The sequence below is a fragment of the Grampus griseus genome (genome assembly GCF_964374135.1).
Source record: "Grampus griseus genome assembly, chromosome: 8".
NCBI lineage: Eukaryota > Metazoa > Chordata > Mammalia > Artiodactyla > Delphinidae > Grampus > Grampus griseus.
In genome coordinates, this window is record NC_139002.1 from 103,377,061 (window position 1) to 103,404,173 (window position 27,113).

Consider the following 27,113-nt stretch of genomic DNA (forward strand, 5'->3'; position numbering starts at 1 on the left):
GAGCCCCGAGATGCGCTCGGCTTCTTGGTGATCTCACCTGGTCTCCTGGGTTTACATTCATGTGTTTGCTGATGACTTCCAAATTATATCTCAGCCCAGACCTTTTGCCTGATCTGCGGGCTGGTCTGCCTCCTAGATGTCTCCAGCTGGATGTCTCATTGGCATGTAAACTCCACGTGTCTAAAGCTAAGCTCCTGCTTCCTCTCCTCATAGTTCCTCCTGCTGTCTCCCCAGCTCAGTTAACTGCCCCCTTCCAGGTGCTCAGGCTAAACCCACAGCATCATCCTTGTCGCCTTTCTCTCTTCACACCCCATATCCAGTCAGCAAATCCCACTGGCTTTACCTTCAAAGCGTTTCCCACCTAGAGTCCAACCACTTCTCCCCCTCGTCCACTGCCACCACCTTGATCCAAGCCACCATCATCTCTCACCTGGACTTTGCCATGGTTCTCTTAATTGGTCCCCCTGATTCTGCCCTTGTCCCCTTCAGTCTGCTTAACACAGCAGCCAGGGTGACCCTGTTGAGTGGAAGTCAGATCGTGTTACTGCTCTGTTCAAACCCTCTGGTGATTTCTTGGCTTGCTCAATAATTACAGTGGCCAACGGTCTGCACCCCCTTCACCCTTTCAACTCATCTTCTGTCGCCTCCTTCCTCAGTGCATCCCAGCCCCAGAGGCCTTACCGATCTTGCTTCTCCCTCAGGATCTTTGCCTGAAAGCTCTTCCCCTCAACACTGTCTGACTCGCTCCTTTACTTCCTTCAAGTCCTTACTCAAATGTCACCTCCTCGGGCTTCCCTGGTGGCGCAGTGGTTGAGAGTCCGCCTGCCGATGCAGGGGACACGGGTTCGTGCCCTGGTCCGGGAAGATCCCACATGCTGCGGAGCAGCTGGGCCCGTGAGCCATGGCCGCTGAGCCTGCGCATCCGGAGCCTGTGCTCCGCTATGGGAGAGGCCCCAACAATGAGAGGCCTGCGTACCGCAAAAAAAAAAAAAAAAAGTCACCTCCTCAATGAAGCCTTCCCTAATCACTGGGTTTCAAATTGCCAGCCCAGGGCTTCCCTGGTGGCGCAGGGAAAAAAATTTTTTTTTAATTGCCAGCCCCTCCCCCCACTCCCCCACCCCTGTCCAAGCTTTATTTTCCTACAAAGCACATTTAATTGTCTAACGTATGTCTTTTACTTATTTGTTTTATTTTTTCATTTTTTTAAAATTATTTATTTTTGGCTGCATTGGGTCTTTGTTGCTGAACGCGGGCTTTCTCTAGTTGCGGTACACGGGCTTCTCATTGTGGTGGCTTCTCTTGTTGAGGAGCAGGGGCTCTAGGCGCGCGGGCTTCAGTAGTTCTGGCATGTGGGCTCAGTAGTTGTGGCGCGCGGGCTCTAGAGTGCAGGCTCAGTAGTTGTGGCACGCGGGCTCAGTAGTTGTGTTACACGGGCTTAGTTGCTCCGTGGCATGTGGGATCTTCCCAGACCAGGGCTCGAACTCATGTCCCCTGCATTGGCAGGCAGATTCCCAACAACTGAGCCACCAGGGAAGCCCTACTTATTTGTTTTCTGTTTCCCCTCCATAGTGAGCTGCGTTAAGGACAAGGGTGCGTCTCTTTTTGTTCACTGCTGTGTCCTTGGGCCTCGAACAGTGCCTGTCCCTAGTAGGTGCTGAATAAATTTTGATTGAATTTAAGTAGAGGATTATTTTCACTTTTCAAGATGAAAGCTGCAAGCAATGAACTAAGTTCTTACGTGTCTAATTTCCCCCTGCAGTGATAGAGCTGTGTGTTCTGTATGGACAGAATGAGGAGGGAATGGCTGGCGAGCTTATAGCCTTCTGCACCAGCACACGTAAAGACTGCCTCACCTCAGAGACCCTAAACTCTTTTGAGCATGAGGTAAGAACAAACTAAAAAAAAAAGAAAAGAGAAGAAAAAAGAACAAACTGTAGGCAAACTGATAACGTAACTCTCCGTGTCTACTCAGTCGGGAGACAGTGCACTGTATTGAGAAGAGTGTGGGCTTTGGAGTCGGGCCTGGATTTCAGTCCCAGTGTGAGCTTGGACCAACTAACCTAATGGCTCCGAGCCTCAGTTTCCTCTCCTCTCAGTGGTTCTCTTGCTCTGTACTTTTTATGGTTATTGAATGAAATAAGAATGGATGTAAATCACCTAAAACTGTCTTCAACAAATAATTGGTGTTAATATTAGAACTGTTATGTGTTGAAGGGAAACAGTCACAGGTAAAGTCTTTAATTTTTGGTCTATCATGCATCTTCTGCATTCTTCCTTTGAGGAATTTTATATCTTTGATTATGTTTCAAATGCCCATTATTACCTCATGGCTGTGGGGAACGCCTCCTCTATTACCTGACTATGGAATAATATATTCATTATCTTTTCTTCCTCAGTTTCTGAGCAAAAGATTGTCCAAAGCCAGGCTCAGTGCCTCCAAGGACAGTGGGCACGCGGGAGCCAGAGACATCGTTTCCATACAAGAGCTGTATCCTTTTCTGATCAAGGCCTTTGCATCAAACCACATATTGTATTTCATCATTTGTCTATCGTTATTGTTGTCACTGCATTATTGTTATCTGTTGCATGTATAATTTTAGAAACAAGCAACAAATGTAACTAATACTCAGGTTTCTTTTTTGATCAACCCTTGCCTTAGATTTTGGGTGGAAGTTTATTGTTTCTCTTAACCAGTGTTCTTAGAATTGAAGTGGAGGAGGAAGAGGAGACCCTCTTGAATGCTTACACCACACCCTCTAAGGTGCGTGTGCCGTGTTTGGAAATTGCATTCTACACATAGCATTTTTTTCTTTAGTCTAAAAATATCAGCACAGCGTTTGAAGTTCTAAGGGAGAAAATTCACCACTCATACAGTTTCCTGCTCTACTTCCACTTATGCATCTTCCTTTCCGATCACATGCATAGATGTTTATGCATGATGGCAGTCCTCGTGGACACATGGTTGTCCTGCTTTCTTCAGTTATCATATCATAAAATTTTTATAAATGCAATTTCTCCATAATTACTCTTTTTTAATGGTTGCCTAATTTTGTATCAAGTGGACTGTAACTGAATGATCCGACTTGGGTGTTGGACCCCAGTGTGAGAGGTGGAGTAGGGCAGTGGAAAAGCATTGCCCTCCATGCCTGAGTCAGAGACCTCGGTGACCTTGAGTGAGTTGCTTTTATCTCTCTGAGCTGCCTTTTCCTTTCCTTTAAAATCAGGATCCATTCATTCACTTATTGAGCAGCTACTATATGCCAGGCACTGGGTGAACTGGTGAATGAAACAGGTTTGGGTGTGCTCTGCCTTCAAGAAGCTGGCAGCCAGCGCCGATAATATCTCCTATCTCAGAGGGCTTGAAAATTAAATGAATGTGTAAAGCGCCAAGCCCAAAGCAATGTATTCAGTAATATCAATAGTAGTTACTCTTTATAGAAAATATGTTTGTGGAAATCCTTAACCAGGGAGTAAGCCTTAATCTTTCAAAGTAAATTACATTGTAAGAAAGGAGGTGAATAGTTTAGGTGCGCCTGTCCAGAGCAAGAAAGCGAAAATGTTCACAGTGTTCTGCAGGACTGACTCACGGTAATTCAGCTCTCAGTAGACTGATGCATAAGTCAGATGCCAATTTACTTAATTTACTGTTGACGTATACACCCTTCTGATGGCTGAAATACCATATCAAGGACACCCCATTCCTGCTACAAAAGTACCTAAGAGGCTCAGTCACGGATTAAAATTTGTGACCCTGGAATCAGAGCTGAGAGAGTTGGGTTGAAATGAGCACACAAGTTGAAATGTGTGTCTGAAGGTCAGAGGAGAGGCAGAATGGGGCTGGGCTAGAAACAGGAAAACTGCTTAGAGCAGCGCCCGCCACACAGAGGCTGTCAGACATCGGCGGCAGCATGATGACAGAGTCAGAGCCAAGCCTTGGCCTTTCCCACCCAAACAGTGCCCGTGTCAGATCTTAGGGGCAGCGGTGCCCCTGTTACAGAGGTGAATGTGTCAGTGGTCTTAGCTTGTCACCATTAAATATTTGGCTTGTGCAGTTGACAGCTACACTTTTGCTCCCATGCTCACCATAAATCTTGGCTCTCCACATGTCCTTCCTGCCAGGGAGAGATGCATTCGCCTGAGGATTTGAAGTTCCCATGATGTCGGCATTATGATTCTAATAAGTGAATAAGCTGGCATCCTTGGCTACAATTTGGGTTCCTGTGTGGTGTGAGGATATGCTCACCCCAGGATGTGAGACTGTGGTCCCTCGGTATTTCTCATTACAGGTGAATGAACTGGCACGTAGTATTAGTGAGTCTCCTGAGCTTGGTTAGAGGGAGCGCACCCCCAAGGAGCGTAGCTGGAGCTGGTTTGCTGACACAATCAGGTTTCACCGCAAGGTCTGAGGATGAGAGCCACGAGGCTCTGCTCTCTCCCAGAGTCCCATCCTCTGTCCATGTCCTGGGAGACCTAGAGTTCTGTAGCCCACTGTATATTGAAGGGTCTTTGGGGGAAATAGTTTGAGAAAATATATCAAAACCATAAAATCTTTACCATCCTATGGCCCAATAATCGTCCCTAGTAAGAGTCTCCCCTAAAAAAATAATCCAGGGCTTCCCTGGTGGCGCAGTGGTTGAGAGTCCGCGTGCCGATGCAGGGGACACGGGTTCGTGCCCCGGTCCGGGAAGATCCCACATGCCGCGGAGCAGCTGGGCCCGTGAACCATGGCTGTTGAGCCTGCGCGTACGGAGCCTGTGCTCCGCAACGGGAGAGGCCACAACAGTGAGAGGCCCGCGTACCGCAAAAAAAAAAAACAAAACAAAAAGACAAATCCAAATTCTAGGAAAAGCTGTGTGTGTGAAAATGGGCATCTCAGCATTATTTATAGTCACCAGAAATTACAAATGCACCCAGAAATAGAGAAGTAGTTAAGTAAATTATTGTATATCAGTTCAATCAACACAGCTACTAAAAAGGATGAAGATTGTGACAATGTGGGAAAATGCTCATAATTAATATAGAGCAAAAAATTCAGTGTATGTATTACTTAAGTGAAGGTTCATATTCAAAATAAGATTACAACTATTAGGATTTTTTTAATTGGAAAAATATTGAAATACTAGGAAGGAATATTTTTATTATTTATTTATTTATTTTTTGCGGCACGCCTCTCACTGTTGCAGCCTCTCCCGTTGCGGAGCACAGGCTCCGGACGTGCAGGCCCAGCGGCCATGGCTCACGGGCCCAGCTGCTCCGCGGCATGTGGGATCCTCCCAGACCGGGGCACAAACCCGTGTCCCCTGCATCAGCAGGCGGACTCTCAACCACTGCGCCACCTGGGAAGCCCTAGGAAGGAATATTTTTAAATGGCTCTTGTATAAGGGTGGTAGCATAAGGGTCTTTTTAAAATCTAGTTTCCATTCCAGCTCCTTAATGGTGGTTTTGAATCCTTTCTCTCCCATCTGTTCGTCGTCACCCCTGTAGGCAGCTTTGGTGGCATAACTTAAACCTGCAGCCAGGAGGAGCCCAAGGATAGGGGAATGTCTGCAGACTAGCTGGCCGCCTGGTTGCCGTCCAGGCAAGGATTTTGTCATTCCTCAGCCACAGTTGGTCGTCCCAGACTCTGGGGAGCAATGGATCTCGGGATTTGGGGGTTTCACCCTCTGCTCTGGGTATCTCTGGATTCTTGATGAGCAAAACCCAGAAAACAGAAGTGACCATCAGTGAGGCATTTGCTAAGTCCTCTCCAAGTGTGAGCTCACTCGTTATCTGCCTGGAGTCACTCCCTTCTTTAATTTTGAAAATGCGTGGTAGACTTTGCCAAAATAAATAGTAACATGGTCCCATCCCTTGTCAGGAAAATGTGTCCACGCAGGTCAGAACCGTATGCATAGCAAAACTCACAGCTGTTGTAAAGCAAAGAGAGGTGGGGAAGGAAAGTGAACACGCGAGTGATTTGAGAGGACAGATCGCCTGCTTGGCAATCCTTTTTGGGGAATGTTGGCGTTTGTTTCATAATTGCCTCCCAAATGGAGACATGATACTGATGAATACTGGGTTACAGTTGACGAGGATTTCTCTCTGAGATTATACTTGGAAAATGGGGCCTTAAGAAGAAAACCAACCCTATCCTATCTGTGCCCTTCATTCGGGCACCGTCCTCACTTTCTTCCTAAGGAACTGTACACTTAATTAGCAGCCTGGATCTAGAGTGACTGGGCTCTTTTCCTCTTTTGTTTCTAGGGTTCTCAGAAGCGAGCTATCACCACTCCGGAAACCCCCCTCACAAAAAGGAGTGTGTCTACTCGAAGCCCCCATCAGCTCCTGTCACCATCAAGTTTCTCTCCAAGGTATGGCTCATAATTAATTCAGCTGCCCAACAGCAGGCCTGCCCTTCCCTTTCTCTGGTTTCTAGTGGCGGCTGACACTACAGCATGACTGAATGAATATGAGTGGACTGTTACCTCTGCAGTGAGCTGGCTGGAAAGCCTATGGCTCTCTGCCCTCCCTGCTCTCTTGTCCTGTGTGGAAAATTACTGTTTCTTACGGTAATTAAGGGAACTCACTTTCTACCTGCTTTTCTGTGGCTCATTTCCTAGATCAGGAACTGATATCTTCTACTGAAAACAACCTGTCTATTCAGAAGTTGGGAGGCCTTTGAGTCTTGCCAGTAGAGGCAAATAGGTTTCCACCTGCTTCTGTTAGTTCGTGTGTTGTTGGGTTTTTTTTTTAATCTGAAGTATTTATTTTTAAAAAAGAAAAGCACGTATCTTTGTTCATAATGTTGCGTAACCTGTTCTTTGTCCCTCACTCGGGTTACAATTAGTTTCTGAGAGTTTTCTTGTCACTGTGAATCTACACCAGCTTAATTGGTATTTTATCCCTGCTGCCACCTCTGCACATAAATCCACAAAGATCACATGTGACTTTTGGAAATCCATAAATGACATGTCTTATGTGAGAGAATTCCATAGATGAGAGCTCTACTGAGGAGGAGAAAGGCGCTGCCACATCTGGATGAGGCAAAGGAACAGTAATGTTAACCAGTTAGGGAAACACTTGGCTGCTAGGAGTCACTTCTTCTAGACGGAGCAGAGCTTAAGACTTTCTAGCCCTGTCACATTAGAAAGGAGATGATAGGGAATTCCCTGGCGGTCCAGTGGTTAGGACTTGGTGCTTTCACTGCCGTGGTCCTGGGTTCAATCCCTGGTCGGGGAACTAAGATCCCGCAAGCCACGCGTCACGGCCAAAAAATATTAAAAAAAGAAAAGAAAGGAGGTGATAGCCGTCATTCAAGCTGAACGGTGGTTGGATTCTGAGGGACGATTTGACTTTAGTGTGGTCCACTCCTGCTTTCGGGAGTTCTCAAACGGGCTTCCGAAGTGAGCTTTCCAGACTTAGAAGGGCATCTTTGGATGCACAGAGATGGTTGGTGTGGTGTACAGAGATGGTTCTCATAGGTGCTGGCACCATGACAGCAGTTCTATCCTCTCAGCAAGCAAGGCTTTGCAACTCGTAGATCTGTCTACAGCTGACGCCCTGTGAGCGACTCCCTGCATTAAAGGGCCGGCTGTAACGCCCACCCCATGGAGCTTCACAGGGAGGAGCTCGGAGCAGTCGGCAATGTGCTGCCTAGTCATTTTTTAATGCACGCCATTTTTTAATGCAAGCTGACATTAGAAACTGGCTTTGTAATTTATGAAAGTAACTTCTAAATTATTCAGGTAGAGGCAGCATTGGAGATAGAGGTAATTAATGAAGCTCGCTTTCTGTAGCCTCCCTGGGAAGGAGGAACTGGTAGCACCCATTGCAACAGTGCCCCCATAGAACTTGTTCCTGCAGAGTTTCGGAACATTAAATGAAGCCTGTTTTAATTGGACCTCTCTCTACGCCGTGTTCATGACCAAAGGGTTAGAAGACCTCGCTGTCCTCTAAGCAGATCAGCAATACCCGTGTGTCCTTGGAGGTGGAATTTATCAGTCAGTGAGTGGAAATACGAGAACTTGTCCGTTGAGACTCGGAGAATGGGAGTGTTTGTTCACCAGCTGACAGAACTCGTTATGCGTCCACCTGCAGAGACACTGGGGAAAGCTGATTCATTTCATGTAACTTCACTTCATTGCTGTTTCTACCTTGAACTGTGTCGTGAGGTCTTAGGTGTATGCACGGCAACTTTTGGCTTATCCACAGTTCCAGGCTCTGATGATGTTCTAACAAACGCTGAAAATTCATAAGAAGAAAATAGTACTCGGAACTTGCTTTTTAATCAATTCAGAGTTTGGGTTTTGTTTTACTTTTTACTCTTTAAGCCAGGAGAAGACCTTTTAAAATGTGTCCTTGCATCTAAACTCCTCTGAACACGTTTGGTGTTCCTCAACCCCCTCGTTCCTGAAATTCCTTAAAGGTCCAGAATGTCCAACCCCATTAAGCTGATTAGGTTTATAAAATGTGAGGCCAGCCTGGCGCTCCTCCAAATCTCCATTTTCAAGAGGCAGCCTCATCCTATTCCTCTCTCCATTTAGGTATGAACACACTAACACTAATGTCTTTTGCTTCCAATTAGTGCTACTCCCTCTCAGAAATACAGCTCGAGAAGTAACCGAGGAGAAGTGGTTACCTCCTTTGGCTCAGCACAGGTGATGTCTTGGTCCGGGAGAGAAGGAGCCAGTAACATCAGCGTGAAGGTCTTGGGGTATCCAGAGCCACTAACCGGGAGCTACAAATCCATGTTTCAGAAGCTCCCAGACATTCGAGAAGGTAATTGTTTTTCTCTTTGAAATTCTGGAGGATATAAAACCACCCGGAAGGGTCTCGAGTCAGTAACAAAGCTTCAGCTAGGCTGGTAGAACAAGTTTCAAGGTTGCCTTTGATAGATGTCCTCCGGGTGCCCCTATTAGTAACAGGATATGAGATGATAACTCTCAATATTTCTCCCAAATCACATCACTTTGCTAAAGAGAAAGCACATAACCATTTCCCAGTAACAACCACTTGAACTGTGTAAAGAAAGCCAATTAAAGTGTTAAAGGAAGCAAAGACATTTATGGCTTCTTCCTTGTGAAGAATGGAAGGCTTTCCAGGTTGGGCTTGGCTTCCTCTAAACCTCCCTGACGACCTGAGTGAGAGGAAGGCTAGGGTGGGAGCCGGACTGACTCTGGGATTGTGCCGCGTGACCCCCTGTGGCCAAATGGAAGGCCGGGCTCAGCAGCCCAACATCGGGAAATTGGCTCGGCCTTCAGAAAGTTACGAACTGGCCGGTGTCCTAGGCATCCTTCCTGCTTCTGTAAAATGACTGACTTTAATGTTTTACAAGGTGCTATGTTTTCTCTTCTTGGCAAGTAAAATGTCTTAAACACACTTTCTGCCCTCTGGGATTTCAGTTCTGACCTGTAAGATAGAAGAACTTGGCAGTGAGCTCAAGGAGCATTACAAGATTGAGGCTTTTACTCCTGTTCTAGTCACAGCACAAGTAAGAGTTATTCTAATAATCTTTCCTGAATGATATTGTTTTTTTAAATCGATGAAAAAGCAGCCTCCTGCTTCCTTTTCACTGATCGTCTACCTTCTAGTTAGAACATCTATCTGGGATGAATTTGGTAAAATGGGTTATAAGTGCTCTCTGGTTTTGTGACCAGAGAAAATCATTTCCTTTGCACTTGTATTAGAGTCTTGCATGTAAACAAAGATTGAGGGATTCAAGCATTCAAGTATCAGGATATGAGGACAGCAGCAAGGTGAGGATCTCCAGAAACGGTGACTCACAGTCTCTCCCCTTCTCTGGCCTCTGTCATTAGGGACCAAGTGTTGCCAATCGTGTCTTTATGTCATAGTTTAATCTGGCACGTGCACCAGTGCTTTCTCTCTAGAACGTACTTTAAGGGGAGATGTGTTCTCAAAGATTCTTTATGGTACCTCTGTCATGTGTTTGCATTCAGAGAAGAATGGCCAGTTGGGGAAGATAGGCAAAACCATGTCATATAAGGAAGTTTTGGGGGAATTTGGGAGGAAGTAGTGGAGGGGAGGCTGGGATGTACGATCTCGTGGGGAAAGATTAGACTTCCTCAGTTTGCCCCCGGGAGTGGGAACAGGATAAAGGAAGCCGCAGAGAGGGAAATTTCAGCTCAGTTTAACGAAGAACTTCCTGTTAAGAGGCACTCTGGTGTGTGGTTCAGGATATGGCCCTGGAGCCGAACTTCTGGGCTTCAAACCCAGGCTTCTCCCACTGTTTGACCTTGACTAAATTATCTAACCTTTCTGTTACTGATTTTTCTCATCTGTAATATGGATGCAGTAATAGTATCCACCTTCGGTTGTTGTGAGGATTAAATGAGTTAATACACGTAAGCCTTTAGAACGGTGCCTGCTGTTTAGTGAGCTCAGTAAATGAGAGCTTTTGTTAACGGTTATCCAGGGGTGCGGTGCATGGGCTGCTGGGGGTGGCAAGGGGGCAAGTTCCCCTTAACTAGAGATGCTCTGGCTCAGGCAGCCACTTAGAGGGGCTCAAGCATTAGGTGGTGGGCAGACTAGATGCCTTTTAAGGGTCCTTCCACCCCAAGGAGCCAGTGATGATGTTTGTGGTCACCTCAGGCTCAAAATGATGCCCCGACAAAAAAAAACGTGTGTTGTTGTTTTGAAAAGGTCTGTGTCCCTCTTCATTACGTTGACCAGATTTTGAGCTCCTGTCCCAAAGACTGTCATTCTTATGTGTACCTTCGGCAGGAGCCCGTCACCCTGCTGGGCCAGATTGGCTGTGACAGCAACGGGAAGCTGAACCACAAGTCGGTGATTCTTGAGGGAGATCGGGAGCATTCCTCAGGCGCTCAGATTCCAGTGGATCTATCTGAGCTCAAAGAGTATTCTCTGTTTCCTGGACAGGTGAGATCAGGGGCATCTCCCACTGGGCACGGGCGTGCTTATTTGCTCCGTAGTGTGTGTAGAGGGCTGTGGCTCCAAGAGTGAGCGTTTCGTCGCTGGCCAGCTGCCCCTCGCTTTTGACGTCTGATGCCGTGAGGTGTAGCTGGAGCTCAGGCCCAAGAGGGGACACCAGTGTAGGGATTTCAACCTTCCCCCATATGCTCGGACCTTAGCTCTGGGATCTGCTGCCAGGTTCAAACCCCAGTTCCACCCCACAAGGCGGGTGATTACAGAGATATTACTAACCTCTCAAAACCAGAGTATCCTTGCCTGTGAAATGGGGATGATAATTCCTACCTCACAGGAGAGGTAAAATGAGGTCACCCATGTAAAGTACAATTATTATTACGCCAACATAACCCCCTTGGTTTGTTTTCTAGAAAAATACCCCCAAGTTTACAATTATAGAATGAGAGTAGCTGGACAATACTTCTTTTTTTTCTGGCTACGTTGGGTCTTCGTTGCTGCGTGTGGGCTTTCTCTAGTTGCGGCGAGCAGGGGCTACTCTTCCTTGTGGTGCGCGGGCTTCTCATTGCGGGGGCTTCTCTTGCTGCGGAGCACGGGCTCTAGGCATGCGGGCTTCAGTAGTTGCGGCACGCGGTCTCAGTAGTTGAGGTGTGCGGGCTCAGTAGTTTTGGCTTGCGGGCTCTAGAGTACAGGCTCAGTAGTTGTGGTGCACGGGCTTAGTTGCTCCGCGGCATGTGGGATCCTCCCAGACCAGGGCTCGAACCCGTGTCCCTTGCATTGGCAGGTGGATTCTTAACCACTGCACCACCAGGGAAGTCCTGGACAATACTTTTAACTCTATCAGAGTATAACTTATTCCAGACCTCCCGTTCATCTCCCCTGTGATGCAAGCCTGTCTGCTGCCTGTCTTTCAGGTTGTGGTTATGGAAGGAATCAACACCACTGGTAGAAAACTTGTTGCCACCAGACTCTACGAGGTACCGGTGTCCCCCCACTCCCCCCCGGTTTGCTGCAGGCAGTGTATGCGGTTCTGTCTGTCCTAGAGCCCATCCTTTGTAAGGGCCCAGTTATTTGCTTCTCAATTCTCTGTCTATAGAGTGGGACTTACCTCTAGGTCAGGGCCTCGCAAACTGTTCCCCTAAAGGGCCAGACAGTAAACATTTCAGGCTCTTGCAGGCCGTATGGTCTCTGTCACAATGTCAGCTCTGCCATCGTAGCACAAAGGCAGCCATAGGCAACCCGTAAACCAACGAGTGTGCTGTGTGCTAGTAAAAATTTACTTACAAAAACAGGCGGTAGCCAGATTTGCCCCATAGCCCGTAGCTTAGCAGTCCCTGCTCTAGCAACAATCCTCCACAGATTTCCAAGGATGCGAGGAGAAGTAGCAGGACCCATCCTCGCCCAGCAGGACCTTGATCCTACAGGCACCTGTTTTGCTCCTGCTTTTTGCTGGGTGTTTTATGAGTTTAGCCGTGACCTTGTGCTACCCAGGTTTCTTTGCCACTCAGTAAAGAAAAATGGCAGGACCATCAACTCTGTAGGCTTTTAGCTCCAAGGGGCAAGACACCCACGAACACACCACCATTCAGTGCTCACCGCATTCCTGACCAAAGACAGTGCCGGGGGCAAAACCTCACCGTAGCTTCTCTCCTGTTTGAAGGGCGTGCCACTTCCGTTCCATCAGCCCACTGAAGAGGATGGAGGTAAACTTTGCTTCAAACATTATTTTGCTAACAATACGGGTGGAGGGTGGTGGACAAGGGTACAGGAGCGCAGTTCCTCAGGCCCCAGGGAAGCTACACGAGCTGTTTGAGAGCACCATGCCGGAGCTCCAAGGGCGACTGTGAATTGGTGGGTTCACTGGCCCTTTGTGGAAGGCCAGGGGTCTGGGCCTACATGGCTTTGTCAGCGTTATCGCCTGTGCTCTGACTCCACAAGGACTGTCGTTTAAAGACTAATGTTTAACAGGTATTTGAAGGTAGCTTTGAAAAGGGAAAAGAACAGCTATTTATTTATTTATTTAAATTTAAAAAATTTTTTTAAAGAGCAGCCATTTTTAAAAGAATTTCTGTAAATGCCATGTGATACCCTGGACTAGATCCTGGAAGAGAAAGGGGACATTAATGGGAAAACTAGTGACATTTAAATAAAGTCAGGAGTTAGCAGTAATATACCAGCATTAATTCCTTAGTTTCAACAAATGTACCATAGTTATATAAGATGCTAGCATTAACATTAGCGGATGCTGGGTGAAAGGTGTACATAGGGAACTCTGGACTATGTTTGGAACTTTTCTACAATTCTAAAGTTTTTCCAAAATAAAAAATGTATTTAAAAATTAGGCAAATTTCTCAGAAAGCCTAGAGTTATTTGGTCACTAACCTAGATGGGAAAAGACGAACATTTTAATAAACTTTGCTTCAGAACAATTCCAAGCATTTTTGTAAGCAAAGCAGAAGACTGCTGAGGATTAGCAGGGAGATGGCTGACACTAGCACATTGTCAACACCCCCTCCACGTTAATATCGTGTGAGGTCATTCTTAGTGGCAGCCTGGAATCAGGAACGAAATCTAGGAGTTTATGACATTGCACATTCGCTCAGAAAATAAGTGTTTATGGAAGCAAGAGTGCTGGTACTGGATCGACTTCAGGTAACGAAGAAAACAGACAGGGCTGAAATGCCCAGAGCCTGAGCTGTGCCAGGGAAGCCTTTGGAAGCAGTTGAGTAGGTTGTTAACAGACAGTTTGTGAGCAGCGTCTGGGCTCACAGCACCCTGGGTGTGGACACACAGAATAGGACGTGAGCCTGGCCCTCCTGGCACTCACCGTTTACCTGGGATTGACGTCTCCTGTAGGCTCCTCAGAACCATTAGCTTTGTCCCCCGCAGCAGCACGGCACTGCTGGGTGTGGCGAGTGTTACGCTTCCCCTTGAATTCTCTGTCTCAGTTGAGTTGTTGCCACTCTGGTAGGTGAATAATGGTCCTCATTCCTGGAATATATTCCTGAACGTATTACTTTATATGGCAAAGGGGACTTTGCAGGTGTGACTGAGTTAAGGCTCTCGAGATGGGGATTGTCTAGGTGAGCTCAGTGTAATCACAGGGGTCCTGATAAGGGAGGGCAGGAGGGTGAGAGTCACAAAGATTAGAAATGTTAGGCCACTGGCTTCGAAGGTGGGGGAGGGGCCATGAGCCACGGACTGCAGGCAGCCTCTGGAAGCTGGAAAGTGCAAGAAAACAGATTCCCCTCAGAGCCTCCAGAAGGAATGCAGCCCTGCCCACCCCTTGATTTTAGGACTTCTGACCTCTAGGACTGTAAGATGATAAATGTGTATTGTTTTAAGCCGCGAAGCTTGTGGTAATTTGTTACAGCAGCCATAGGAAACTAATGAAACTGCCTGTTAAGAGGTCAGGGGGACTTCCCTGGTGGCGCAGTGTTTAAGAATCCACCTGCCGATGAAGGGGACACGGGTTCGAGCCCTGGTCCGGGAAGATCCCACATGCTGTGGCGCAACTAAGGCCATGCGCCACAACTACTGAGCCTGCACTCTGGAGCCCGTGCGCCACAACTACTGAAGCCTGTGCACCTAGAGCCTGTGCTCTGCAACAAGAGAAGCCACCGCAATGAGAAGCCCACGCACCGCAACGAAGAGTAGCCCCCGCTCGCCGCAACGTGGCCAACAAAGACCCGCACGCGTGGCCAACAAAGACCCAAAGTAGCCAAAAATAAAATTAATTAATTAAAAAAAGGAAAAAAAAAAGAGGTCAGGGATCTTTGGGTTTTGTTGTTGTAAGCTACAGAACCAGGTTCAGACTAACTTAATAAAAGGAGAATTTGTTAGGGGAAATCCAGGTAGCTCACAGACTGGACAGGTGGCTGGAACAGGCTTACAACACGGATTAGGGCTTAGTAACTCGAGGTGTCCAGGTAGCAGGGAGTCCCCCGCTGTCTCTTCCAGGCATCTCTGCTGGGGTGGGTCAGCGCCAATCTTTTTCTGTCCTTGGGTAGTTCACCTTGAGATTCCAGAATCCAGAGGAGAGTGTGAATGGCTTAAGCTGGGTCCCTTACCTGCTCCTTGGCTAGGGGAGGACAGTGCACCTAATTTACAGCCCCCCCTGGTGGAGGGGGGCGCTTATGGAGGACAAGGCTGATTCTCCACAAGGAAAGCAGACGCTGTGAGGAAAAGGGTGCCCCAAAGCAATGGCCCTGCACCCCATCACACAAGAGTCTCCCGTCCCAAGCCTTGCACCCCAGCCTGTCATTGTGGACTCCTCGAGGTACCAGATTCTCCAGCTGCACTCACCAGCAGATGGTCCCTCACACCGAGCACTCAAATCTCGGCCATCCGGGCCCCTGCCTTGCCCTGGCTTCCGGCACACCCTACTTACAAGCATAAGCAAAGTCGCAAAAAGGCAAATACCACAAGATTCCCCTCAGACGAGGTTCCTAGAGTCGTCAGAATAATAGAGACAGACAGTGGGAGGGTGGGGGCCGGGGGAGCAGGAGTTGGTGTTGAACGGGAACAGAGTTTCGGTTTTACGAGATAGAAAGAGTTGTGGAGAGGGGTGGTGGTGATAACTACACACCATTATGAATTTACTTAATACCACTGAAATGTTTACTTAAGATCAGAGGGAATCCCCTGGAAGTCCAGTGGTTAGGATTCGCTCTTTCACTGTCAAGGGCATGGGTTCAGTCCCTGGCTGGGGAACTAAGATCCCGCAAGCCTCTCAGCACAGCCAAAAACAAAGGTTAAGATGGTAAGTTTTGTGTTATATGTATTTTACCAAACCCCCAACCCACCCCACCCCACAAAGTAAATGTTGGGAGGAAAACCATGTAAGCAAATGGTACTTTGATCAAGTCTCTCCAGATGCCCACTTCCCTACCATGACTCGTGCGCTGCTGGTAAATATCTATCGAGTTCTAGTTGTTTGCATACTTACCTGTCTCTGCCAGCAATGGAGGGTTCTTTGAGGGCAGGATGAGGTCTTGCTCTTCCTGGATTCCTGGAGTTGCACACGTAAGGAGACTCTCAGTGAATTGAGTCCCGTGGCATCTTTCCCTAATTGTCCTTTCTCCCACCATCCCAGCGTCCTCTCATCAGCATCTTAACAATCTTTTCTTTCTTAGATTCTGAGCAAATCATGGTCCTGGTGGCCTGTGGGCCATACACCACATCTGACAGCATCACATTTGACCCCCTGCTCGACCTGATCACCATCATCAACCGTGACCAGCCCGACGTCTGCATCCTGGTAGGAGGCCCTCCTGGGACAGCTTCACCCGGGGAGGCACCAGTGGGAAAACTGGGGGGTCGGTCTTAGAAAAAGGTCTGATGAGGTTCTAAATTTTTAGGATGAGTGTGGGACTCTCCTCCTTTTTAAAAATATTTTTTAGTGCTCAGCCTACACCTTTGGCGAGGTGAGGTGTGCGTGGAATTAATCCAAAAGCCCGAGCTGTTTTGCCGCCCTGCCTTGACTTTACAGTATCCCCACCTCTGTCTCTTACTCCAGTTTGTGAGCTCACCTCTTCTGAAAACTCACAATACAACTGCATGGAGGTAGATTTCCCTTGCTGGGTTGAGAAAGGAAAAAGCCCGGTATTGTAGGAGGCAAAACAGCTAGCATCCAGGCGTCAGGTCCTTCTGCCTGTGATACTAGCTGGGTGCCCCTGCCCCAGCTGCTGCCTGGCCCAGGCTGTACAGGTGGCCTTGGAGGGACGATGGACCCTGGACAGACAACTGCTAGGAGAGGCTATGTGAGGGCACTCACACACACGTGTGGTTCTGATTTGTTCTTTCGGTACCTTTGTTTCTCCCCTGCGGCTTTATCTGCAGTTTGGACCTTTCCTGGATGCTAAGCATGAACAGGTAGAGGTAAGTGACTGGGGTTGGGAGGGGGAGATACCAGATACTCACATTCAGTCAAGCCCCCACTGTTACTTTCGTCTCTTTGAGTTTACCCTGCATCTGTAACAACCTAAATGAATCCGTGTGGCTGATCAGGAAAGCATTATCACAGGGCATTTTTAATAAAGGTACTGAATTTGAGGGCTTCATTTCACCAGAATACAGAGCTGTTTGGAAGCTGGGGGAGGGGGATCCAGATATCCGAGTCCCGGCCCTCCTGGTGTGCGACCGACCCTTGGTGCTGAGGCAGGTGCCCGCGGGTCCCGGAGGTGCGCCTGTGAAAGTACCTTCCTGGCTGCTACCCTCAGCTCCATGACCCACATCATCTTGCCATCCTTTGAACTTAAAACACAAATGACCCTTCTGAGGACATTTCTTCCCTTTGTCTCAGGAGGTTTTACCTGCCACAGAAAAGATTCCAAAACCCTCTTCTTCCTAGTCGTCCCCTCGGCTCACTTTCAGGAGGACTGATTCTCCGCCGCCTCCTTCCTGCCCCCAGCTAGACTCAGCTCCTGGAGCACAGAGGCCACTGTGACTCCTTCAGCTCCTTGCTCAGGGGCTGGCCCCCAGGGTCATCTGACAAGCGCTCAACAAGTGAATAAATGCCAAACGTCTCCCCTGTAAACCTGTCTCCTCTTTTCTTGCAGAGCTGTCTACTGACAAGCCCATTTGAAGAAGTTTTCAAGCAATGTCTACGAACGATTATCGAAGGGACACGAAGGTCAGAGTTCAAAATACTGGGCAGAACCTTACGCTTCCTAAGTTTCTCCAGGGCTTCTCATTAAGAAACTGAAACTATTCAGAAGTCGTGGTAGTTCCCATCCTTATATCCTTTTGAACTACAGAGATCAGATAGAACCCTTGAACTTCAAGTGCACAGATGCGGAGTGAGGAGGCGTCTTTGTAAAACAAAGATAAACACACTTGAAAAGGCTACACAGACTTGCGCTCTTCCCTTGCTCGCTCTTTCCTTCCTTCCTCCTCTCACTCCCTTTTGTATAAACTCATATTCCACGGGAATCTTCCCAGGGTGGTGTTTGATGACTTACACCACAAAATCCCTTGTGTGAGTGAGTTTGGGGTGAGCCCAAGTCCTTCCCCGAGTCAGTGCTTCCCTCGTTTCATGGGCGCCGCCGGCTTGTATGAACCATCGTAGAAACTCACGAGGGTGGGGATCTTGAATGCTTGCCCCAGACCCTAGGGACGAGACTGGGAAAGGTCATAGCAGTGATGAGAAATGGGCAGTTCTAAATTGAGAGAAAAGCCTCTATTCCAGGAAAGGTCTAAGCTAGAAGTAGAAAGTTTTTCAGGAAGCTGACACCTCCGCTTCCTGTCCCTTCCCTCCAGCGCCAGGGTTTGAGAGAAATTGCCCTTGGTGGTGGATCTCCTCCTCTGGGGATCTGCCTCCCTGTAGCTGAGCTCATCAAAAACAAACATTCCCGAGGCTAAGCTTTTAAAAGTAAGTCTGTAACAAAGGTGGTTTTTAACACAAGATGTATAATCTTCTGCCCCTTGGCCGGGAGACCTGATCTCAGGCTTGATTAGCTGTAACTCTACCTTCTTGTACCAGCAGCACGGGCCAGTGTCGTAGGCCTCTCGGACTGGGGAAGAACACCCCCAACTGCCCCAGAGTCAGGGGGCATGAATCGTGCAGGTGACAGCCTTGCAGCTGGATCTGCCCCTCCCTCCCTCCAAGTGAGATAACATAGGTGCCTTCCCTCTGCCTCCCAGGTTTGTTGTGACCCTGAATGAGTTTGTCAGACCTGGAGGCCCCTAGCACTCCTCAGGAGATAAATCCCGAAACGGGAGGAGGGCTGGTGTCCCTGTTTTATCAGCCCTCAGATCCCCTCTGGGATAGGCAGGGACTTCGGGGCGGTGCCCTTGCGCAGGCTGGGTGCTTTTCGATTTGAGATGGGGTTCTGTTTTGGGTTCCTCACCCCGTATGGTATTGACAGCAGTGCTACAAACAAAGAACAAACCAGGCATTGTTGCCCTGGGGGTGAGCTCCCAGCACCACCAGGCACTTTCATCTGAGGCCAGTGTGTGCCTCGGGGAGAGGGGCTGCCCCACCCTTCCCAAAACAGTATAAAAATGGCCCTCCTTTGGGGGGAATTTATTTTTATTCTGAGAGGTCAGAAACGCAGAGCATTAAGCTGATTTATCAGTGAAAACCAGAGCCAGTGAGGAAGCACCTCCCCTCGCAAGAGCCCAGCAGAGGGGGGGGGGGCTTGAGGGAGGGGGAGCTTGAGGGAGGGAGCGGCTGCAAGGCCCTTCCCCACCGTGATGTATGAAGTTGTGCAATGCTCAGCATAGTTGGAATTTTCTCTCGGATCCCTCCCCCTGCAGCCAGCCTATAACCCTGAGCCAGAGGCCCGCTTCCTCCTTAACTGTTGCTCTGCCAAAGCCTGCACAGAAGCAGAGCGAGTCCATCTCTTAACGGCGGCCAGCCGTGCCTCCGCCTTCCTGTCCATTACGGACTGAGCCCCGGGGATCTGAAGCACAGACTGTCCCCTTCGGGTCACCCCCCGGCCTGTCTGCCAGACTTCAGCACCCAAATCCATAGACTTGGCTACATACAGGGACTTAACTTTCAATGTCAAAGGGACTATAGCTAATTCGCAAAGTGCCTTTGGTCTCAAGATTCTGAATTTCCGCTGCAGAAGCCTCACTTCACGCTTTGAGCGGGCCTGACAAACAAGTGACAGGTGTGACAACCATCACCAACACCTTTATCCCATGTGAGAGACAGCCACGTCCCTATACCTGCACAGGTGCCTGTACCTGCCTCTGGGAAGCCACTGCGTCTTAAGCAAGAGAGGGCGCTAGAAGTGAGAGCTATTGGTGGCTGTTAAACTCGCCCCAAAGTAACACTTTCCCTCTTTACAATAGACCCCACCCCGCCAAGGACAGGTTTTTTTCCCCCTTTCTTCTTCTGCGTGGCTGGAGAGGTTAAAGGTTGGCTTCTAGAGTTACGGGGTTTTTCTTCACTTACATCTTGTAACCCTAGAGATTCTCCTGCCTCCATCAAAGGAAATGTCTCTCATCTCTGCTTTTACTGTTGCAGTTAGATATTTCTTTCATCTTTGTAAGACAGGCTGCTGAGAAAGAAAAACCAAGGGCGTTCATTCCCTGTGCGGGAGGGGTGGGCGGGGCGGGCTCTTGGCGAACCAGAACCTGCCGTGCCTTCCCCTCCCAGATCTGCTCAGCCTGCCGGGTCCCTCCCGAGGGAAGAGGCCCCCAGCCAGGGAGGCTAGTGACGCCTAAAAGCCACGTCTGTTCACACAGTGTGAAGAGTCAGAACTTTGGCTTCAGATCTGGCTCTGAGGATTTTCAGTCAAATCCTCGTCTTTCCTGCTTTCCTAGATCTCCGTTTCTTCTCCCCTTTTTCTACGAAACAGTAGTCCTCTTCCTCTCTCGAGTAGAACGTCATACGGAGCCAGGAGAAAGCGTGTCCTGGGAGAGAGCCATGAGCCCCATCCAGGTGGTTGTGTGTAAATTAGGACAGGTCGTCTCTCGTTCCTGGTGTCCCACGGGGAACGGCACCCCGCCTTCATAGGAGAGCTCCGTTCGGAACTTCTTCCCTGGAAGTAGGCTCTTGTGTCCAGCTCTGACCCTTTAAGTCTGTCACCCAGCTATGCTAACTCAGCTGCACTCATTTTCCTTCCTGTTCTGATGCTTTTTTTGGCAAAGTAGCTCCGGCTCACACCTCATCTTCGTCCCATCATTGAGAGACGTGCACCACGAGCCCGTGTACCCACAGCCGCCCTTCAGCTGCTCCGACCTGCCTCGGGAGGACAAAAAGGTACCAGCGTCCCCTCATCGACCAGGCGGCCAGAGTCCAACGTGCCGAAGGCGACCCAACTCGTCCCGGAAGCAGAGGGCGGGGGCGCCTTTGAGGCACACGTGCCTGCATCTTAAGCTTCTCTTTGTAACAGGCAGGCGTGTGACTTACTGTCCGTTGGGTTGGTCCCCCTTTCACTGGTCCCCCCAGCCCTTGCAGACCCCCCATTTTCACGGGGAAGAAGTTTCTAGCTTTGGTGTGCAAACGTCTGTCCCCCCCTTCTCATTTTAGCGAGTGCAGTTTGTGTCCGAGCCCTGCACGCTCTCCATAAATGGAACGATCTTTGGCGTGACATCCACCGATCTGCTGCTCCACATGGGGGCTGAGGAGATCAGTAGGTGAGAAGGGCTTTTCGGTCCCGCAGGCAGTCCCTCTGGATCCTGGTCCTGTCCTTGGCCAAGGGGTTGCTTGGCAGGGTTGAGAGGGCAGCCCCTAGAGCAGCACTTTCTGCCAAGGCCTTTGGCCACTGAGTTTCTCTGCACCAAGGGGAGCGGTGGGATGCATGTGCTCCTGTTGCCGCGGGTCTCTGGTGGCTGGGACCCTGCAGCGCCACACCCGTTCGGTCTTTGCGCTTAACTTCTAGTCGTGGAAGTTCGTCTACTGTTCTTTGTTTGCCACGTTGTGACCTAAACAAGATGCCCCTGCTTGTAGAGGGTGACTGTGAATTCACCCCGCAGGCTGTTCCCCCTTCCAGAACAGTGTGTAGCCCTGCGGAGGATCAGACACAGCCAGAAGTGTTGAGCTGAGGCTCAGCGGTTCACTGCTCGCATCGCCATGATGGGAAGGAGTGTGGAGCAGTTTGCGTCCTAGGCGAGAATGGGTGTGTGTTTGTTGGCTCCGGTTGGAGGAGCAAGGGTCACGCCGGCTACAGCTGGCCTCGCGCCGGCACAGACTCCACGTTCTCTGGCACGATGCGGAGCTGGTGATAGCCTGCCTGGGCCCTGATCGCAAGGGGTTCCTGCTCTTTCCCTGCTCAACCCAGTGTCCTGCTCAGCAGACCGAGCATTTGCGGGCAGGTCTTTAAACTTCCCCAGAGGTACCTTCTTGTCACACGCCTTGGCCGCGTCGCTTCTCTCTAGTTTAATAACTCCTTCCCGAGGAGAAACAGGCACTGATAAACAAGGTTCCACTTTCCGTTTCTTGCTTTTCTTCCTCTCCTAGTTCTTCCGGAACTTCAGACAGGTTCAGCCGAATACTCAAGCACATCCTGACGCAGCGGAGGTGAGCCTGCCCGACGGAGTAGCTGACCGTGAAGGGAGCGCTTAGGGCTCAGGGAGCTCTGACAGATTTGACCTCGACACCTTTCCCAGGCCACTACCAGGGAACTCCACCCTGGGATGACAAGCCTGCGTCCTGTCCCCTAAACACAGAGGAAAGGGAGAGACGGTCTGTGAAACCATGGAAACCAGTGACATAGAGGAAATCCATCTGGGGAGGGGGGTCCCTGAATCAGCTGCCGCTGACTGTCTCTCTCTGTCTCTGCAGCTACTACCCGCTCTACCCTCCCCAGGAGGACATGGCCATTGACTATGAGAATTTCTATGCCTATGCACAGCTGCCCGTCACCCCCGATGTCTTCATAGCCCCTTCAGAGCTGAGATACTTTGTGAAGGTAGGTTTGAACTCCACCATTTCCCAGAAACGCCAGAACCAGTCTCAGAAAACAAATGTTAGTAAAGTGCGTAAGTGAGCAGCGCCCCCTCGCTGCCCTCCCCGCCCCAGGGCACGGCACTCCGTCAGCCCAGCCTGGGGGCGCCGGAGACAGGTAGGAAGACCCTCAAACCATGGTTCGCACCTGAGGCCACCTCAGGTGCCCTGGGCTTGCCTGCCCCCCTCCTGAATTCTGAGATGACCTCCAAGCAGCTCTCGGTCATTCTCATCTCTGCCGCCTGAGGCTCTGCCCGGGGATCGGGTCCCTCACAGGGAATCCACCTGATCAAGCCCCTCTTGCCAAACCAGAGCCAGTTCAACCTCTAGAGGTAAACTTTTTTTCATGTTGGGAAACAAATAGATCAAGTTTGTCTCCAAGTTTGGGAGCTTATTGTCACCCTGCCGAGTCATCTTCTTTATTTTGTTTCAGAGACTCAAAAGGTTCTGAGTTTTCTAATAATAAATTAGCATATTTGACTTAGATGGTTCTGTCGGCCTGCGTTTCCATTTTATAAAGTCCTCTTTAGGGTCTAATCGCTAGATGAGTCCAGCTTTTTCACATCAGTCCCGATGATTTTGGCCTTTCCAAACCCACAGTCTTTCTTTCCTTCCCCCAGGACATCCTTGGCTGCGTCTGTGTGAATCCCGGGCGCCTCACCAAAGGGCAGGTGGGGGGCACCTTCGGCCGACTCTACCTTAGGAGGCGGGCCGCGGGCGCCGAGGGCAGGCGGAGCCCATGTACTGCTGCCCAGGTGGTCAGGATCTGAGTCTCGGTCCTCTGTCATCCCCCCGTCGTGCGGGCCTCCCAGACACTGAGAGCCCGGGAGTAGACATCTGCCAAGATCCCACCCATGGAAGGAGAGGGGGCAGCCAGCTGGGGAGGACAGGGCTGCGGGCAGGGGGCCCAGCGGGAAGACCTTGGGCAGCTGGACCCCTACTCCGCGTCGAGCTTCTCTGGAAGAAGCTGTTGTTTCTTCATGGACACTAGGAGCCCAGCGAGAACTGACTGTGGACGCGGTGCGCGCGGGAAGGTCAAGGCTTTGCGATTTCCTACTGAGTCAGACATAGAAACAACTTTTGGAGATATGAAAGTAAATTCTGTGGCTTCTGAGTTTAATCTTCTTTCCGCTCCGTCTTTTTCCTGGTAGTGAACAAAGAATGTTGCCCCCCGGACCTCTGTGCAGCGTCTGCCACTGGGTTCCGCCCAGCCCCAGCCCCGATCCTCCTAAGGCTGCTCCCAAGGCCCCCGCAGCCTCTGTGCTGAGGAGGCGCTGGGCTCGGGCCATGGAGCGAGCAGCTGGCTGCGGGCCCGGCCCGCCCAGCACGGTCCTCGCCGGCCTGCTGTGGTCCCAGCCTGACCCCTCCATCGGGAGGGGCGGCCTCCCCGAGCTGCGCCAGAGCTGGATTCCCCGGCGCTGGCTCAGCCGAGTCACCAGCAGCCTGGGGCTCACCTCTAGCCCAGAACACTTGGAAGGCCAGGCCTTCCAGGGTCCCCAACACGTCCCCGCACCTGTGTGTCCTGGCATCTGGGGAGAGGATGTCGCTGGCTGAACGTGGAGCGGGTTTCTGCCCTGAGCTGGCGGCCGTCCTGCCTCACACGCCAAAGCCAAGGCTGGAAACCCGCAGCTGTCAGGCCGGGGGAGCAGCCCGTGCCGATGCCTTGAGTCAGAGATAAATAGTTAACCTAATAGTGTGCAACCTTTGCCTTCCTCCTCTGATGGTGAAGTGGAATCAACAACAGATCGGACCAGGCTTGGGTAAAACTGGTCTCCCTCTGAAAACAAGCAGTCGCTGCTTTGTTTCACTCGTTTTATAAGCGCCTCCTCTGAAGGCAGGAATTGGAGACAAGCCCCAGCTTGGGGAGCTGATTTTCCCTCCTCCCCAGGATCCCCCACACGGGAAGCACCCAGCCACGGTCAAAGGGCCACTGTGACTTAGCAGCCTCAGGATGGAGCCCGGGCCCCTCTTCCACAACCTGATAGAGTTGCCGCAGTTCGAGAATGTCATTTGTATTTCTATCAAGCCACATATCAGCTGAAACCCCACCCCTCCCCGCCTTGGAAAACCCTTGCGGGGGAAGATTACGAGCCTTTGGCCACAATAGACAAGGCTCCGGCCCTTACCGTTTGAGCCCACGTGTGGCTCCTTGGGTGTCACGGCTCTGGCAATTCTTATGTTGCTGCTGCAGCAGCCTTGTGGGGAATGGTAATGTCCTGGTGCCCACTGGTCAAGGACGATCCAGAGGCCCCAGTGGGATAGGGCGGTTTACAGAGGGGAGAAAAGACCTGTATCCTGGTGGGAGGGAGGCGTGTGCCGGGCAGGCAGGCGGTGGTGTGCAGCTTCCCGGGAAAGAAAGCTGGTGCTCCGCGTGAATGGGAGCAAGAGCCCGTTGCCTGGATACAAGTCGTGTGACTGTTGGCAATGCTCTGGGAGGACCTGAGCAGGCATTTAAAACAAAAAAAGCAGGATGAGAACCCCAGATTGCAGACAGGTCTGGCGACCCGTGCCCCTCTGACACCAGACGCTTCCCTTTTGCTCTTGGCGGGAAGTCGGTGCCCAGCGACTACCAGCTGACTGCTCCTCGGCCCCTCTTCACCTGGGTCACCAGTTTCCTGAAGCCTCGTCCCACTTGCTTGTGGGGAGAGCTCTTCCCCCCTCCCCTCACTGGGGCTCAGGATTCTGAAATAAGGCTCTGGGAGGGGGCACTGGTGACAGGGGTGGATGAAGTGGAGGAACCTGGCTGGGCCTGGACTCCTGGGACCCACCTGCTTCAGAATCCCCTTTGGTGGCATCTTCCCTCGTCCTGGTCGTGCCCTGGGCCTTCAAGACACAAGCCCAAGGATGAAGCAGATGGTTCTGAAGAAGCAAAGTCCTGTGTTCTTACCACGTTTGCCTCCCAGGCCTCGATGCCCCAGCCCTGCCCAGCCCTGGCCTCGGTGTTTCCTTTCCCTTCACTCAGGGTCACCTAGCCCGGCTCAGCCCAGCCTTGCGGCTTCCCCTAGTGCTGGGAGTAGCCATTTGGGCTGATTTTTCACTTCTCTGTTTGATACACGCTTCCTTTCCCCCGACCCTGGGGCTCCTGGCTGAGCCACCTGAGAGCCAGTTCTGGTTGGACACACGTGGCCTCTCCCTCCAGACGGCCCTCTAAGTAGATGTGAAAGGTCTTGACTGACTGGGGTGGGGTGAGGTAGGTTTTTTTTTTTTTTTACATTAAAAAAAAAAATGTTACTGAGATATAATAATAACACGAATTTCACCTTTTTTTTTCCTTTTCTTCTTTTTTTTTTTTTTTTTTTGCCAGCAAGGTCTGTGGGATCTTAGTTCCCAGACCAGGGATTGAACCCGGGACCCCAGCAGTGGAAGTGCAGAGTCCTAAACACTGGACCGCCAGGGAATTCCCGAATTTCACCACTTTAATGTGTATAGATAGTTCAGCGGCTTTTAGTACATTCACAGTGTTATGCAAACATCATCACTATTTCTAGAATATTTTCTTCACCCCAGAAAGAAGCCCCATACCCACTAGCACTCACTCACCATCTCCACCCCACTCCCATCCCCTGGCAAATGCTAAACTACTTTCTGGCTCTCTAGATTTACCTATTCTGGGCATATCGTATAAATGGAATCAACCAGTATGTAGTCTTTTGTGTCTGGCTTCTTTCACTTAGCATAATGTTTTCAGGGCTCACCCATGTTGTAGCATTATCAGTGCTTCGTTCCTTTTTATGACTGAATACTATTCCACTGTACAGATAGACCATGTTTGGTTTCTCCATTCATCAGTTGATGGACATTAGTGTTGTTTCCACTTTGGGGGCTATTGTGAGTAGTGCTGCTGTAAACACTCTGTACAAGTTTTTGTGTGAACATGTTCTCAATGCTCTTGGGTATATCATATACCCAGGTATGGTAGGGGGAGGGGCTTTAGAGTTATGGAAGAAGGGAATGCAAGGGAAGGGAGGGAGAAGAGAAGGAAGAAAAGAGGGAAAGAAAGAAGTGATGGGCCTGGAACTGTGCTTGCTTAGGAGCCAGAGGCCTCGAGGAGGCTAGACTGCCTTGCTGAGAAGTTTGGATCGATTCTTGTGCCTTGGGGAATCTTTGAAGGCTTCTGAGTAGTGGAAGGACAACATCCAATCTGTGTCTTAGAAAAGGGCTGGCAGTGCCGCAAAGGGCAAAGTGAAGCCGGGAGAGGCGGGAGACGGGAGACACGTTCAGAGCCATCAGAGGACAGAGCCCCCCAGCAGTCTCTCTCTGTTCCTATGGAAACAGTACCCCAGTTCCCCTGTGGAGGAACTGCCTGTCCTCCCCCCACCTCCCTTGCCTAAACCAAACCGCACGTTGCATTTCTCTGGCCTCAGTGATTGGCCAGGGATAGGCACAACCTAAGACATGCCAAACACAATGACTCTAAGGCTTCTGCTGGAGGTGGGAGAAAAGACACACCATAAGGGTGGAGCTGCTGCAGCCGTCTTGCCACCATGAAGGGAAACGCCTCCTGAATATGGATCAAACCAGAGGACAGAGAGCCAGAAGCTGGGGAGAGAGGTCAGCACCAGGCTACAATGTCCGAGCTCTGGTGAAGTGAGTCTCCTGCCCCCAAACCTAAAGCGCAAATACCAGCCCCCCTTTGCAACAATGTGTGTGAACCTAGGGAATATTATGCTTAGTGAAATAAGTCAGAGAAAGACAAATACTCTATGTTAGCACCTATATGTGGAATCTAAACAATAAAACAAACAAGTGTATATAACAAAACAGAAACAGACTCAGATACTGAGAACAAAGTAGTGCTTACCAGTGGGAGGAGGAAGGGGGAGAAGCAAGA

The 27,113-nt window shown here is 50.1% G+C and overlaps 1 protein-coding gene across 1 annotated transcript; it reads left to right on the forward strand.

The window, feature by feature from the left end:
* The first annotated feature begins 1,765 nt into the window (after positions 1-1,765).
* On the forward strand, positions 1,766-23,396 carry POLA2 (DNA polymerase alpha 2, accessory subunit). Its single transcript, XM_082660831.1, has 17 exons — positions 1,766-1,884; positions 2,397-2,488; positions 2,704-2,761; positions 6,244-6,350; positions 8,564-8,757; positions 9,381-9,469; positions 10,720-10,875; positions 11,796-11,858; positions 12,542-12,584; positions 16,017-16,141; positions 16,723-16,761; positions 17,442-17,515; positions 20,488-20,596; positions 20,867-20,973; positions 21,797-21,856; positions 22,121-22,247; positions 22,903-23,396. Exons 1-17 carry the CDS (start codon positions 1,801-1,803, stop codon positions 23,050-23,052), a joined length of 1,677 nt encoding a protein of 558 aa, XP_082516957.1. The 5' UTR covers positions 1,766-1,800; the 3' UTR covers positions 23,053-23,396.
* Positions 23,397-27,113: the final 3,717 nt, after the last annotated feature.